The sequence below is a fragment of the Eutrema salsugineum genome, unplaced genomic scaffold, assembly GCF_000478725.1.
Source record: "Eutrema salsugineum unplaced genomic scaffold, Eutsalg1_0 scaffold_13, whole genome shotgun sequence".
Taxonomy (NCBI): domain Eukaryota; kingdom Viridiplantae; phylum Streptophyta; class Magnoliopsida; order Brassicales; family Brassicaceae; genus Eutrema; species Eutrema salsugineum.
Window position 1 is genome coordinate 7,105,822 of NW_006256885.1, and position 15,607 is coordinate 7,121,428.

The 15,607-nt window shown below is 37.3% G+C and overlaps 1 protein-coding gene across 2 annotated transcripts; it reads left to right on the forward strand.

Annotated features, from left to right (window-relative positions):
- Positions 1-130: 130 nt before the first annotated feature.
- Positions 131-15,307, forward strand: LOC18024641 (callose synthase 9). 2 transcript variants are annotated; one of them, XM_006407800.2, is made up of 52 exons: positions 131-275; positions 511-742; positions 817-914; positions 1,127-1,281; positions 1,404-1,500; positions 1,606-1,716; positions 1,785-1,910; positions 2,217-2,306; positions 2,608-2,705; positions 2,778-2,895; positions 3,088-3,231; positions 3,358-3,434; positions 3,505-3,583; positions 3,970-4,092; positions 4,327-4,432; positions 4,522-4,645; positions 4,756-4,945; positions 5,032-5,084; positions 5,368-5,428; positions 5,825-5,906; positions 6,148-6,197; positions 6,448-6,534; positions 6,650-6,735; positions 6,852-6,873; positions 6,996-7,090; positions 7,206-7,287; positions 7,426-7,583; positions 7,662-7,782; positions 7,985-8,082; positions 8,181-8,271; positions 8,354-8,514; positions 8,597-8,706; positions 8,867-8,998; positions 9,172-9,240; positions 9,317-9,494; positions 9,602-9,716; positions 9,853-9,972; positions 10,664-10,779; positions 10,858-10,941; positions 11,026-11,138; positions 11,242-11,294; positions 11,363-11,539; positions 11,854-11,901; positions 12,035-12,193; positions 12,620-12,733; positions 12,805-12,893; positions 13,016-13,174; positions 13,252-13,354; positions 13,864-13,983; positions 14,433-14,483; positions 14,590-14,772; positions 14,865-15,307. In XM_006407800.2, exons 2-52 carry the CDS (start codon positions 541-543, stop codon positions 15,099-15,101), a joined length of 5,715 nt encoding a protein of 1,904 aa, XP_006407863.1. In that variant the 5' UTR covers positions 131-275; positions 511-540; the 3' UTR covers positions 15,102-15,307. The 2 variants fall into 2 exon arrangements, with proteins under 2 accessions (XP_006407863.1, XP_024015147.1); XM_024159379.1 differs by having other exon boundaries at positions 148-286.
- Positions 15,308-15,607: the final 300 nt, after the last annotated feature.

A 15,607-nucleotide genomic window follows, 5' to 3' on the forward strand; every position in this document is an offset into this window, starting at 1 on the left:
TTAGCGGTTCGTCTATTTTTCTTTAACGCGGTTCGCTTGCTTTTTTCCTTTTCTCATAACGCTTTTCCTTTTTTCTTGTTCCTGTCAACACGCGCTTTTTTAAAACATCGCTACCTTCGTTGTAAAAAACAAATTACAAATCCCTAACAAAAAAAAACATTCGAAACTCAGAAAGACAATAGCGAGCTAGCTTTCAACTTTCTTCGCTGATTCTTCCATGACTGATCCAATTCAGCTTAAACTCCATATCTAGGGTTTTCGACGTTTCTGTTTCGGTAACTCCCGCGTATGACTTTTTAAGATGTTTGGTCTCTTTTTCTCTTTTTCTCTTATGTCTTTGTTGTTTACTTGTTTCGATCTTCGACGAAAGTTTTAGACCCGAAAAGCTCAGATTCGGGATCCCAAAATTTTCTATATTATTTTCTCTTTGTTTCATTGATTAGAATTAGTCCCAGGAGAAAGAAGGTCGTTTCGGTTCTTCTCTGTAACTTACGGTCGGTAAATTCGCAGTTTCAGTTGCGGCTAGGTCACTTGTCCGAAATGTCTCGAGCGGAGTCTTCATGGGAGCGGCTAGTAAATGCCGCCTTACAAAGGGATAAAACAGGAGGATTTGGTGGTGGTCCTGCTCAGGGAAGTATTATGGAGTATGTTCCTTCATCTTTATCGAACAACAGGGACATAGATGCAATTCTCAGAGCTGCAGATGAACTCCAAGATGAAGACCCCAGCATAGCAAGGATCTGTAAGCCGCTGCTTGTTTTTTTTTTCCATTTTTTTGCAGTTTAGCTTTTCTTAACGATTTTATCTTTGCTGCAGTGTGTGAGCATGCGTATTCACTTGCACAGAATCTTGACCCTAATAGTGAAGGCAGAGGTGTTTTACAATTCAAAACCGGATTGATGTCCGTTGTTAAGGTATGTTTCTCTTCTGTACGTTTTTGATAGTTCTAAGTTTGATAAGGTGATCCATAATTTTCGATCCTAACACTTCACTGAATATGTTTGTTATCTCATTGGCAGCTACTTGAATGCTAGTAGATAATATGATAGACTGCGTTGAATTTTTTAATTTGGTTTCCCATATTTTGCATCCTAATATCTTTTTCTTCTGCCTTGTTTTATATCAGCAAAAATTAGCGAAAAGAGAGGTTGGGACCATAGACAGAAGTCAGGATATTATCCGACTGCAAGAATTCTACAGGCAGTACAGAGAAAAGAACAATGTTGATACATTAAAGGAGGAGGAAAAGCAGCTCCGTGAGTCGGGTGCTTTCACTGACGAGTACGTATATAAACAACAGAAACACATAATCTTTGAATTTTTATGTTCTGGCTATAGTTGTTGAACCCAGATTTACTCAGAAATCTTAATTGTTGTCCAAACGGTTTAATATTGGCTTCCAGGCTGGAGCGGAAAACAGTAAAAAGGAAAAGAGTTTTTGCAACCCTTAAAGTTCTGGGAAATGTGTTGGAGCAGGTTGCAAAAGAGATCCCTGAAGAGGTTGTGTAGATTTCTTCCATACAATCGAACTCCTATTATTCAATCCATTTTGGTCAAATTAGCTCTGTAGATTGCAGCTAATAATCATCGATTATACTTCTACAGCTGAAGCATGTTATTGATTCAGATGCTGCAATGAGCGAGGACACAATTGCTTACAACATTATTCCTCTTGATGCTCCTGTCACAACAAATGCCACTACGGCTTTCCCTGAGGTGAGATATTTTTTATTTTCCACATGCATGTATGATATGTGGCTTGTATGACACTAAAATATGGGCAGGTGCAAGCGGCAGTTGCAGCATTGAAGTATTTTCCAGGCCTGCCAAAATTGCCTGCTGATTTTCCCATTCCCGCAACAAGGAATGCTGATATGCTTGATTTTCTCCATTATATTTTCGGGTTTCAGGTTTGTCTATCTCAGAAGCTTTCTTTGCATTATAAAATATTCTTTTATGTATTGTATGTGTTTTCTAAATTTTACCTTAAAAATTTGAAATATTAGAATATTGAAAATTTAAATAAGTGGTATGATCTGTTTTTGGCTAGTCTTCTACTTGCTACGCCTAGATATTGAAAGAAGTATTCGGTTTCCAAAACAAAGCTTTTCATGATATTTTAATAGCTTCCCTTCCTTGCCATACTTATGATACAGCTTCATATAGCACCGCAAAGCTTTTTTTCATTTTTAATATATCAATTCTTATGGCCTCAGAAAGACAGCGTCTCCAATCAACGTGAACATATAGTTCTTCTTCTCGCTAATGAGCAATCCCGCCTAAATATTCCAGAAGAAACAGAACCTGTAAGTACCAAAGCTTATTTGAATATCATATGATTAATTTCGCAGAAGCTTCAGGATTAGACGTAGATTATTTATGATTTTGGTTTTCTTCATCTTGTTTAGTAAAAACTTCTTAGTAGCTAGTCTTTGTCGGGACTTCTACTTGACGAAGCTTAAAAGTAGAGTAGTGTTGTTCATTCTAGAAATTTATGCGTGGTGATTGTGCATGCACGTGATTTTAGCTTGTCTGCCGCTTTAGTTAGAAAGCAGTGAGTTAGATTTTAAGATATCGTGAATAACCTTTTCTATTCTGCTCTCTCAGAAACTGGATGACGCAGCAGTGCGTAACGTGTTTATGAAGTCCCTAGACAACTACATTAAGTGGTGTGATTACCTGTGCATTCAACCTGCATGGAGCAAGTAAATTATCCCCTCTTCCTTGTCTTTTCCTGCAACCATTTTGCATGCTCACTCCGATTTTGTAAAATGCAGTTTAGAGACAATCAGTGGAGAAAAGAAACTATTATTCCTCTCTTTGTATTTCCTGATTTGGGGTGAAGCTGCCAACATACGGTTTCTTCCAGAATGTTTGTGCTACATATTCCACCATGTAAGTTTTATGCTGAATGCTTATTTTTCTCCATATGTTTGCCTATGTTACCGGGATTCTTTAGTACCTCTTCCATGATTCTGTTCTTATGCATTTTGTTATAAATGCAATCTCCTAACTTTCCGAATTGCTACTGGTTCTCTGATATTTGTTCCTTTTATATTATGTTCTTATGTTGAATATTTTCTGTAGATGGTAAGAGAAATGGATGAGATCTTACGCCAACAGGTTGCTCGCCCAGCTGAGAGTTGTATGCCAGACGATAGTCATGGCTCTGATGATGGTGTATCATTCCTTGATCATGTCATTGCTCCGATTTATGATGTTGTCTCAGCGGTATGTTCTCTGAAGTATTTTTTCACCCTTTGACTTTTAGGGAGTTTCCTTTCTATGTTCTCATCATGATCAATAATGTAGTATTCTCGTGCTACATTCCATGATATAAAATGTTGGTTTGTGCAGGAAGCTTTTAACAATGACAATGGCCGAGCACCTCATTCAGCTTGGAGAAACTATGATGACTTCAACGAGTATTTTTGGTAAATTTTTAATATCTGTCTGTTGGGTTAATTTCCCTCTGTTTGTTGGCTGACGTTTCTGATTTTCGAGGTCGCTTCACTCCTTCGAGCTTGGTTGGCCGTGGCGCACGAGTTCATCTTTTTTTCAGAAACCTATACCGCGACAAAAGGTCTGCAGTGGCCCCTCTTATTTTATTTTTAATAGAAATACTGTATTCTTACTGGGTTGTTGCTTCTTTGGTGAGATGATCATCAAATGATAAAGTTTTAGTATTCCATACTATTGGTAAGAAGTGATTTGTTACCGTCTTGATGGCAGTATGCAAACGTCTATGATTATGCTCCTAGACTATATGTTAGAGGTCGATCTTGAAGTCATGTTAGCGTGTACTCTTGCTGTTGTACTCATTTATTTTCCTCGTTGCTAAGTAGCTTCCCAATTTTTTTTTTTGTTTGAGATTCAATCCGCTTGTGTTTCGTTTAATATCCAGATACTGGCATCTTCTTTCACCTATAGGCATATCTGATGTTACTAACACTGGTCTTATCCTTGCAGTACGAGCTTAAAACCGGTAGGGCAAAACATCGAGGAAAGACTTCCTTCGTTGAGCACCGTACATTTTTGCATCTCTACCACAGTTTTCATCGGCTATGGATATTCCTCGTAATGATGTTTCAGGTTTGTAATCCCGTCTCAGGATTCCGTTTATTTGTTGTGATCTTCGATGTTCCTCAGAAGATGCTTGTAGTCAACGCCTATCCTTGGTGGTTTGGGTTTTTGTTGTTTGAGAGTTGCATTGTTAATTAAGCACGTTTGGTTTTGACCTGGTCTTTCTCTATCATGGGTAGTATGAATTTTATCGTTTCGAGAAAAGGTTCTCCTGCTACTACACTCTAACAGACTTCCTTACAGGCACTAGCCATAATTGCGTTCAATAAAAATAGCCTTACCTCCCGGAAGACTTTGCGTGAAATTCTCAGTCTGGGTCCGACGTTCGTTGTGATGAAGTTTTCTGAGAGTCAGTCTTACACCTCATACTTTTACTTTTACTTTTATTTTTATTAATATTATGATTTAGTGAAGAAAAGGGATATGCTTAATGTCTAGGTGTTCTGGATGTCATCATGATGTATGGTGCCTATTCTACGACAAGACGGCTTGCTGTTTCTCGCATTTTTCTCCGTTTCATTTGGTTTGGCCTTGCTTCCGTCTTCATCGCTTTCCTCTATGTGTATGTAAACTTTCTTTTATAGTACTGTCATTTTTCATATTGCTTTTACAGGTTTTCCTTTTTTTGGTGTAGTTCCTACATTACCTTACTTGATGGCTTCATTTGTGCAGGAGAGCACTTCAAGAAGATAGCAAACCAAATTCTGATTCAGTCATGTTCAAGCTCTATGTAATTGTCATAGCCATCTATGGTGGTGTTCAGTTCTTTTTTAGTATCCTGATGCGTATCCCAACATGTCACAACATTGCTAATAAATGTGATCGGTTTCCTGTGATTCGATTCTTTAAGTGGATGCGCCAGGTTCTGAGCCGCATGTGTCTCTTCATTCTTTATGCTTAATATTTGGGTCATTAATAATAACCTTTGATGCTTGATCGTATTTTCAGGAGAGACACTATGTTGGCCGTGGCATGTATGAAAGGACATCTGATTATATAAAGTAGTCTCTTCACCTTATTTTTGTTACATGTTTTTAGTTACTTATAGTTATCTGTATTCTGGGGACCTCAAAAATTGTTCTAGGTATATCTGGTACTGAAAGTACATGGGCGGCTGACTTTTGATAAACTGTAATGATTTAAAATGTGTTTTGACTAGTGTGGCAGAAGCAGGAGATGTACTTGTACTTGTTTGACTGATACCAAATTACCAATGAACTTCGGCTCGTATGGTCTTTTTGTTTTTAATCTGTAAGGTTGTACTAACTCATTTGTATAACGCAGGTACTTGCTGTTTTGGCTTGTCGTTCTGTCTGCAAAGTTCTCATTTGCGTACTTTCTTCAGGTAGGTTCTTTTGGCAGGAAGCATAATTGTGATATGTTAATAATAGATGCACTGAAGATTGTGGTTACATGTGAAATATATATCTGTACATCATAAAACACTACTTATGTACCAAAAGTGGTTCTTTTCTGTGTTATTTAAAATTTTCCCATTGTGTTCAATATTGATTGTAAGTTATATAGTGAACTCTAAGTTAGAAATAATATAATGCAGCCGTACACTTAATTTATACAGAAAGAAAAGTATTCATCTGACATTTGATAGATTTTTCTGTTCATTGCGATCTCTTGTAGTCAGATCTTGAAGTAATTATTCGAGAAACATCGCAAAGTTGCTTTGTTTGGCTGTTAAAGTGCGAGTCGTATTACTTATATTCTTTTGGTGATGAATTTGCAGATTAAGCCGCTCGTTGGTCCGACAAGGGTTATAGTAAAACAGGATAATATTCTGTACTCCTGGCATGATTTTGTGTCAAGAAGTAAGTATGGGATTTGTAGATTTTGTTTACTGAGTAGAGGTGACCAGAGAGATGGCCTTTTTTCATGGACGATGCTTATTGTTTGTAAGCCTAGTTGCTTGAAGGATTGTAGTGTATTATGTTAGTTCTCTCTGGAATCGTACACCTATGCTTTCTAAGGATGTTATTAGCTCTAAAAATCTCGAAAAAAATATTCTTCTATAAGATTCTCATACTCTAATATTTCTTTATCTGGATGCAGAAAACTATAATGCTCTGACTGTTGCCAGTTTATGGGCTCCTGTGGTCGCTGTAAGTTCAATGGTCTTTTCATGAGGGTTTGCACCTGTGTTGTTCTAGGTTTTGTTGGTAGCAATCACTTTTGTTGTCGCTGTAGCTGTAGTTGTCTCTATAGAATCACTTCAGTTTTTGGGAGGATCTTGTTGACAATATTTCACCAATTTTGGTGAAGTTTGTTCTGATTAGGATGAATGTTGCCGCTGGGGTTTCACAGTTAAGTTGTCCTTCATTGTATTGTAACTTTCTCTTTCATATAATGCAGATATACCTTTTAGACATCCATATATTCTACACCCTTGTCTCTGCTTTTTTGGGTTTCTTGCTTGGTGCGAGAGATCGTTTGGGGGAGGTATGTGTGGTTACACTTCTCTTTGTCCTACAAATGTCAAAATTAAGATATATAAAACTGCTACTACACTGTTTTTAAGAGGTTATGTGCTTACGTTTCTTTGTAATTTTTACAGATAAGATCTTTGGAAGCAATTCACAAACTCTTTGAGGAGTTTCCAGGGGGCTTTATGAGGGCTCTTCATGTCCCCATTACCAACCGGTTAGGTTCCTTTATATCGGTCGCTAAGAACTTCTGCACATTTCCTTTTATTTTTGTTAAATACTAACATTTTCTCGTCTTCATTGCCTTTCGCGTATTATTAAAATCATGTGCAGGACTTCTGATCCTTCTCATCAGGTAGTGATGCTTTTTTCTCTCTTTTCGGTTTCGTACCTGTTGGCCTGTTTTATATTTATGAATCATGTTAGTTTTCTTCTCACGGCTGTTGTTCATATTTGCATGTGATTATCAATTCAAAGGCTGTTGATAAGAACAAAGTAGATGCAGCACACTTTGCTCCATTTTGGAACCAAATAATAAAATGTCTACGAGAGGAAGACTACATCACTGATTTGTAAGTGCCTTATGCTTTACAATGATTATGCTGTCTGTTTAATGGTCTTAGCTTCTGCCTTTTTTTTTTATGGTTTCGTTTTTACCCATTGTTCTCATTTGGAACCATCTTCTAGTGAAATGGACTTGCTCCTGATGCCCAAGAATTCTGGTAGGCTCCAGTTGGTTCAGTGGCCACTCTTTCTTCTTTCCAGCAAGGTGAGTTTGTTACTTTACCTGCTTCCGTTTTAAATTCAACCTTTTATTGTGGCTATCTGTTTAGCCTCATTGCTTTCCATAAAAATCGAATTTGAGGTTATTTCGTAGTGAAAGTTATTTTCCTATAATCTATTGTAGATATTATTGGCCAAAGAGATTGCTGCTGAAAGTAATTCTCAAGAGGAGATTGTGGAGAGGATCGAAAGGGATGACTATATGAAGTATGCTGTTGAGGAAGTCTATTACACTCTTAAACTTGTCCTAACAGAAACTCTGGAAGCCGAGGGGAAGTTGTGGTAATGGGTTTTTTTCAGCAATTGGCTTGCACAGATATTTGCTGGATAAAAGGATGATATATATTGTGAATTTTGTAGGGTGGAAAGAATCTACGAAGACATCCAGGCCAGCATAAAGAATAGAAATATACATCATGATTTTCAGTTGAACAAACTCTCCCTTGTTATCACGAGAGTAACGGCACTCTTGGGAATCCTGGTATTTGCATTGCGAGTGCTAATTATGCCTTGATTATTATTATAGTAGTAGTCTTCATGATTGTGAATTATAGGCTTCCTAATCTATTAGTGGGAGAAGGGTGCCGTAGTTTCTCGACTGTTATCAACTATATGGAGATTATTTTTTCTTTTTCTTTTTTGGATATATTTGATTTTAAATTGTGATTCAATTCCTTGTATAGAAAGAAAATGAAACACCGGAGCATGCAAAAGGGGCTATCAAAGCACTTCAGGATCTCTACGATGTTATGCGGCTTGACATATTAACTTTTAATATGAGGTACATACAAAAATTATGATTTGGTTGCGTTTAGTGCAACAATCCAAACTTTCTTTTCTTTGTTTAACAGCTTTCCAAAAATATGTTGCTCTGTGTAGGGGTCATTATGAAACGTGGAACATGTTAACTCAAGCCTGGAATGAAGGTCGGCTTTTTACAAAGTTGAAATGGCCTAAAGATCCTGAGCTGGTATAAAGATGATTCTTGTTCTCAAGGCTATACGTGTTCTCCTTTATTTTCTGTCAGTCTGATAATTCTCTATGATTTGCAGAAAGCTCTCGTCAAAAGATTGTACTCTCTATTTACTATTAAAGATTCTGCTGCGCATGTTCCTAGAAATCTTGAGGCCAGACGCAGACTGCAATTCTTCACCAATTCTCTTTTCATGGATGTGCCACCACCAAAGTCTGTCCGCGAGATGTTGTCCTTCAGGTATTTTTTTCTCCATACTTTCATCATTTTATCCCAACAAGCTCTTCAAAACTTACTGTCTTCCTTTGAACTTTGTTTTCAGTGTCTTCACTCCATATTATTCTGAGGTTGTGCTGTACAGCATGGCTGAACTCACTAAGAGAAATGAGGATGGGATATCAATCTTGTTTTACCTTCAGAAAATATATCCTGGTATATTGGCCTTGCCAATTCATTAAACAGATTAATGATATTTTACTAGCTTTTACGTTTCTTACTAATAAGTTACTTATGTTATGCTTTCTGTGCTTAATTTTGTTACCTTTATGGATAGGTGCCTAATATCTTTTTGTCGATATTTGATATGTTGCAGATGAGTGGAGAAATTTTCTTGCACGAATAGGACAGGATGAAAATGCGTTAGAAGGCGATCTACATAATGAGAGAGACATACTTGAACTTCGATTCTGGGCTTCTTACCGCGGACAAACACTAGCTAGAACAGGTAAAGTAAACCAATCACTACACCTTTTTCCTTGGGGATACACTATTCACTTCAAGATCTCAGAGTGCAAGTTGTATTGGTATCTATCTAGAAAAGGGCCTTAAATTTCAGCTGTTCCCTTGCATATATTTTCAGTGTTTTCGTTTACATGTTATCTGGCATTATACCTGCAGTTCGCGGGATGATGTATTATAGGAAAGCTCTCATGCTTCAGTCTTATCTGGAAAGAAAGGCTGGAAGAGGTACGAAGCTAAGAGCTTTCATTAGATCTATCATTTTTGGCCAAGCTTTTCCTTAGGGTCTTTCTCACTATTACAGATGTGGAGCCCGCGCTTTCCGGTAATGACACAATGGATGCTGAAGGATTTGAATTATCTCCTGAAGCAAGGGCCCAAGCAGATCTAAAGTTCACATATGTAGTCACATGCCAAATATATGGAAGACAGAAAGAAGATCAAAAACCTGAAGCTGTTGACATTGCATTGCTAATGCAAAGGTAAGAATACTCCTTTCTGTATCTCTCTAATTCAGGTCAATGGCATCGGCTATTATTTTGTTATAAATATAGTATTACCAAGCTAATCTCATTCATTCTATTGTCAGAAATGAAGCCCTTCGCATTGCTTATATTGATATTGTTGATACTCCGAAAGAGGGTAAATCTCATACAGAATATTATTCAAAGCTTGTGAAAGCCGATATCAGTGGAAAGGATAAGGTAAACTGTGATTTTCCGTAAACAAGTGTTTTTTTACATAACATTCGAAACATAAACACGCTTGAAGTGATGGGTAGACTATGATTGTGCTGTAAATGGAATTGGAATGACCACGATGTTTTTTCTGGTCATGCAGGAAATTTACTCCATAAAGTTGCCTGGGGACCCAAAACTTGGCGAAGGCAAACCTGAGAATCAAAACCACGCCATTGTGTTTACTCGCGGAAATGCAATCCAAACTATTGATATGAATCAGGTTAGAGTGCAATTCTTTTTTCTTCGCTTGGCATTAATTTGTTTTAAATGCCTTCTTGCGAGATCTTGTGTGGGTTTGCTGTAGTGAAGTTTCTCTGGAAGATATATATGCTTTCTACAGAGTATTAAGAATAACAGTGTCAAATTATACATGTTTAAAAGTGAAAATAGGCTGTGAGAACAACATTGCTTCATAGCTCATGCACACGTCTTGCGGAAAAATCTGACTGTAGATTTTATGAGAATTGGATAATCCCGGTTAAACATATCATATGTTTCTGTAGTTTGACTTAGTTAAAATTTTCTATTGTCACTATGCAACACTAGAATTTGATTTATTAATTTTCACTTTCCTTATGCCCAAGTGAAATTTTGCCAAATCTAATCAAACACATAATTTTGCCAAGGACATCCAATCTGGAGTTCACTAACAATGAGCGGTTCCCATCCTTCTATTTGAGTTAGAATTTCAAATTTAAACACATAAATCTGGAGTCGGAATGTCTCAGTTTCTTTCACTAACAGAGAATGGTTACTAACTGAAAAGCACATACTAATTTCATTTGAGTTTGGAGTTTGGCATTTCATCACATGTGAATCTTCTATCATGTACACATGCCTGCTTTACATTCTTTACGTTTTTATACGAGGGCTAAATGCATCTCCAACCTCTATTTTCCGTTATTTGTTAGGACAATTACTTTGAAGAAGCTTTGAAGATGAGAAATCTTTTGGAGGAATTCGATCGGGACCATGGAATTAGACCACCCACCATTCTTGGAGTTAGGGAACATGTATTTACTGGAAGGTGTGAACCAGACATTCGTACATCTTTTTTCCTAATTTATTTAAATCCCTTTACATAATTGTTTTTGACAATATGCAGTGTCTCCTCATTGGCCTCTTTCATGTCCAATCAAGAAACCAGCTTTGTGACTCTTGGTCAACGAGTATTGGCGAAACCCTTAAAGTAAGCTTCTACCAGTATGTTTGATCTTCCGTGAACAACTTGAAACTCATATGAAATCCTTATTCTATCATTTCTGAATTCTAGGATCCGCATGCATTATGGCCATCCAGATGTCTTTGACAGAGTTTTCCATATTACACGTGGTGGTATCAGTAAGGCCTCTCGGGTCATCAACATTAGCGAAGATATTTTTGCTGGTAAAGGCGATTCGTTAATTGACAGTTATCAAGGCAATAAAAACACACAAATGATGAAATTGCAATTCCTTAATGAGCCATTCTATAATGGTATGATTTTCAGGTTTTAACTCAACCCTACGTCAAGGGAATATCACTCATCATGAGTATATTCAGGTTCGTACATCTTAACTCTTTACAAATAAAGGAATAAACAATATATATGCATTAATGTTTTTTTACAGGTGGGCAAAGGACGAGATGTGGGGCTCAACCAAATAGCTCTATTTGAAGGGAAGGTTGCTGGTGGGAATGGTGAACAGGTTCTTAGTCGGGATGTTTACAGACTTGGCCAGCTCCTTGATTTCTTTCGAATGATGTCATTCTACTTTACAACTGTTGGCTTCTATTTCTGTACGATGGTAAGTCAATCCTCAAATGAGTCATAGGGATTTCTTTTCCTCTCACCATAGTTTTCAAGTTGGCACCTGCATCCAGAATACTTGTCTTAAATTGTGTCTTAGCGTCATGGTTTCCCATTTTACCTCCATAACAATACTTAACTCTAAACACTATAAAAGATGTTTATAGACAAAGTCTTGCATTATTAATTTCTCTGGGTCACTTTATTGTTGTTCCTTGTATCTGGAGCTGTTACTGATAAGTTCCAAGTTTCTACAAGTATGATTTCCAGGAACTAATGGTGAAAAATTGACATTTGCATGGTCTCTTGCAGTTGACGGTGCTTACGGTGTATATTTTCTTATATGGGAGGGCATATCTGGTAAGAGTTGTTACCTGATGTTGGCTATGACGCATGTACTATCCTCATTACTGATTATTGTACGACTGTTCTTGCGTATTACCCATGTTGCTGGATGAAGGTCTTTATATCCCCTACTTGTGTTATTTTATAGGCACTTTCTGGAGTTGGAGCTACTATTCGAGAAAGAGCTATTATTCTAGACGATACTGCACTTAACGCCGCCCTGAATGCTCAGTTTCTGTTTCAGATTGGTGTCTTCACTGCTGTGCCAATGATTTTGGGATTTATTTTGGAACAGGGGTTTCTTCAGGTACTGGTTCTCCACCCTTGTAGTCATACCATAATGTTATGTCATGTTTTTTGATATGATTGACAGGGAAGCGTGTGTTTAAAATTTCCTTGGAGGTTGACACGTATTCTGAGTTAGCTCGCTCATGTACTTGATTATCACTTGGATTATAAGTTGCCTTATGGTGACATATCCACACGTGTTTTTTCTGATCGGTGTTGTTAGTTAGGACCATCTTTCGTGGTGTAGACATTGTAAGTTTCAGCTATGCACTGTATTCCAGGAGACGGACTATAGTTTTCTGAATTATCATATTCGTTTGCTCCATTATCTAAAAGGAGATCTTTTATGGATACGGGCATATAGTCATTTGTTCATAATGAATTTCTTACTTGTGTTTGTTTGTTAATAAAACTTATTCTTCTTTCACCATCTTTCATTGTGCAGGCCATTGTCAGTTTTACAACAATGCAATTTCAGCTATGTACTGTCTTCTTCACATTTTCCCTTGGCACAAGAACCCATTATTTTGGACGGACCATTCTCCATGGTGGTGCGGGGGTAATATTCTCATCCTCAGTTCTTAAATCTCTCTAATTGTCTGGAATGTGATAAACAGTGTTTGTCAACAGTACCAAGCCACTGGAAGAGGGTTTGTCGTCAAGCATATCAAGTTTTCTGAAAACTACCGTCTTTACTCCAGAAGTCATTTTGTCAAAGCGTAATCTCCTATTATACTCGTTGTTTCTTATATACATATATATATTTTTGTACCTGTTTAGCTATAGCCTATAATGAAGGATGGAAAATTCATTGGTATGCATTTTTTTTCCCTTTCTCTAGGATGGAGGTTATTCTATTATTGGTTGTGTACCTTGCTTATGGAACTGATGAGGCTGGTGCAGTTTCCTACATTCTTCTGACGGTTAGCAGCTGGTTTTTGGCTCTTTCTTGGCTTTTTGCTCCGTACCTGTTCAACCCTGCAGGATTTGAGTGGCAAAAGTAAGGGGTGCTATCTTGTTTATATACGGTTGAGTAACATGCTCTATCATTGAGCAAGATTCGTTTTCTCCTTTCAGAGTCGTGGAAGACTTCAAAGAATGGACAAATTGGCTCTTTTACAGAGGTGGAATCGGTGTGAAAGGAGATGAAAGCTGGGAAGCATGGTGGGAAAAAGAACTGGTAAGAACTCCAATTCCCAGCAAATATTTTTGCTTATAACTCCTTTTATCCAAATTCTACTTGTTGAATACCTATGGCGATACTTTCTGGTAAACCACAATCCAATTCGAGCAAACATGTTTCCGATATATATCAAAATATATTTGAGCTTTGATTTAGGAACGCCAATTTTTAGTACTCTTAAATTTTTAGTGGAAGGCATCTAATTTTCCAGTCTTAAATTGACCCACTATATGTAAATGTGGAAATTCTGTACATAGAGAAACTGGATTCTTAGATAATTTCTTGAAGCAAAAATGGACTGACAAGAAACTCAGTTAATAGAAATCCATGTTCTTGTAGATTTTTAACGCTTGTTGGATCCTTATGATTGTATGAGTTTGCTCATCCTGGCAACTAATGTTGTTCAGGCTGTAACAATACACCTTTGGTAGATGTTTTGAGAACTTTTTGCTTGTCTTTTTCCTACCTTATTTTGGCAAATAATAATTATATCTGTGCGTCAACAGTCTCACATTCGGACGTTGAGCGGGAGGATAATGGAGACTATTTTGAGTCTACGATTCTTTATCTTCCAGTATGGTATTGTCTACAAACTGGAACTACAAGGATCAGATACATCATTTGCGGTACAGTGTTTCCCTTTGTTAACTACTTGTTTGTATAATTAACTACTTGTGAGGGTAGAAAGGTTATGGTGTGAATGTGTGGGGTATGACCTGGCTGGTGGGATTAGATAGGAGTTATATGAATTTTGTTATCCCAGCTAGGAGTGGTCGTAATTCTTAGTTTCGGTGTATAACTTATCTTGAAAGAAATACCATGTCTTGTCCTTGCGCAATATTTGCCATTTCCTACATACTGTAATAGTACAGCTGACACATTTATCGCTTGTCATTGGTGCCAAAAGTGAAAGAGCACCATTCTTGCTTACAATACCCTTCTCGTTTAAAAAGGACAATGAGTCTGAAACTAGTTGAGAAGGGTAGCAGTTATCATTTATGAATTTGTTAAGGGTTTCTATATAATATTTGCTTTGAACCAGCTGCTTAATAGAATAGTACTTATTCATTTGCAGGTTTATGGTTGGTCATGGGTTGCATTTGCGATGAGTATTGTTCTTTTCAAGGTCGGTTTATTCCACATCCCACTTTGTTTTCGAATAACCTTGATTCTCTGACTAAATGGTATTTACATGATGTGATGTATGTCCATGTTTTTGTACTTTGAAATAGGTCTTTACCTTCAGCCAAAAGATCTCTGTCAATTTCCAGCTTGTGCTGAGGTTTGTACAGGGACTTGTCTTATTGGTGGCTCTAGCTGGCATAGTCGTAGCGGTTGTGCTCACAAACTTGTCAGTGACGGACATATTTGCTTGCGTACTGGCCTTTATACCTACAGGATGGGGAGTACTTTCTGTAAGTTTTCTTCTTTCTCAAGTCAGATACCTCTACCTTCTAATCTCTGCAGAGTCCAATTTCACAGAGTATGTTTCACTTGTTGGTTGTAGATTGCATGTGCTTGGAAACCAGTCATGAAGCGAATTGGGATGTGGAAATCGGTCCGGTCCCTAGCTAGGCTGTATGATGCAGGAATGGGAATGCTCATATTTCTTCCCGTTGCGCTCTGCTCGTGGTTCCCATTTGTCTCGACCTTTCAAACACGTATGATGTTTAACCAAGCGTTTAGTCGTGGTCTCGAGATCTCTCTCATCCTCGCTGGAAACAACCCCAATTCAGGCCTTTGAAATTTCATTATTGGCTGCTATCTATCTATTTCTTTCTGTTTCTTATACATTTCTTTGTGTGTTTTTATTTCATTAGTTTTATGAGTTATGAGTGTAGTAGTAGCGAATTATGAGAGCCCCTTTGTAATTTTTAGGCAGTTTAAGACGATTGTAATATTATGTCATTATAGAATACATGTCGCAAATCTGATTAAATTATTTTTTTCTCTTTTCATCACGACGTAGTTGTGTTCTAACATTCCGGAAGCGAACGTCGGACTGATTTTGCTATAATTAGTGAATTTTTGTGTGTGACCCAGAAGAATAGTATTTTTTTCATAATTATTCGTCCCTGATTTGAAATGTCAAGATTGACGAAATAATCCGTAAATAAGTGATTTCGGCCAAGTAGTCGTTGAAAAGGCAATTTGGGCCAAAATAAAAGCCCACTTAATATCGCAGAAGGCCCATCTGATAAAGAAATTCCCATTTAACAGAAGGCCCATTTAACTGATTTGAAATGTCAA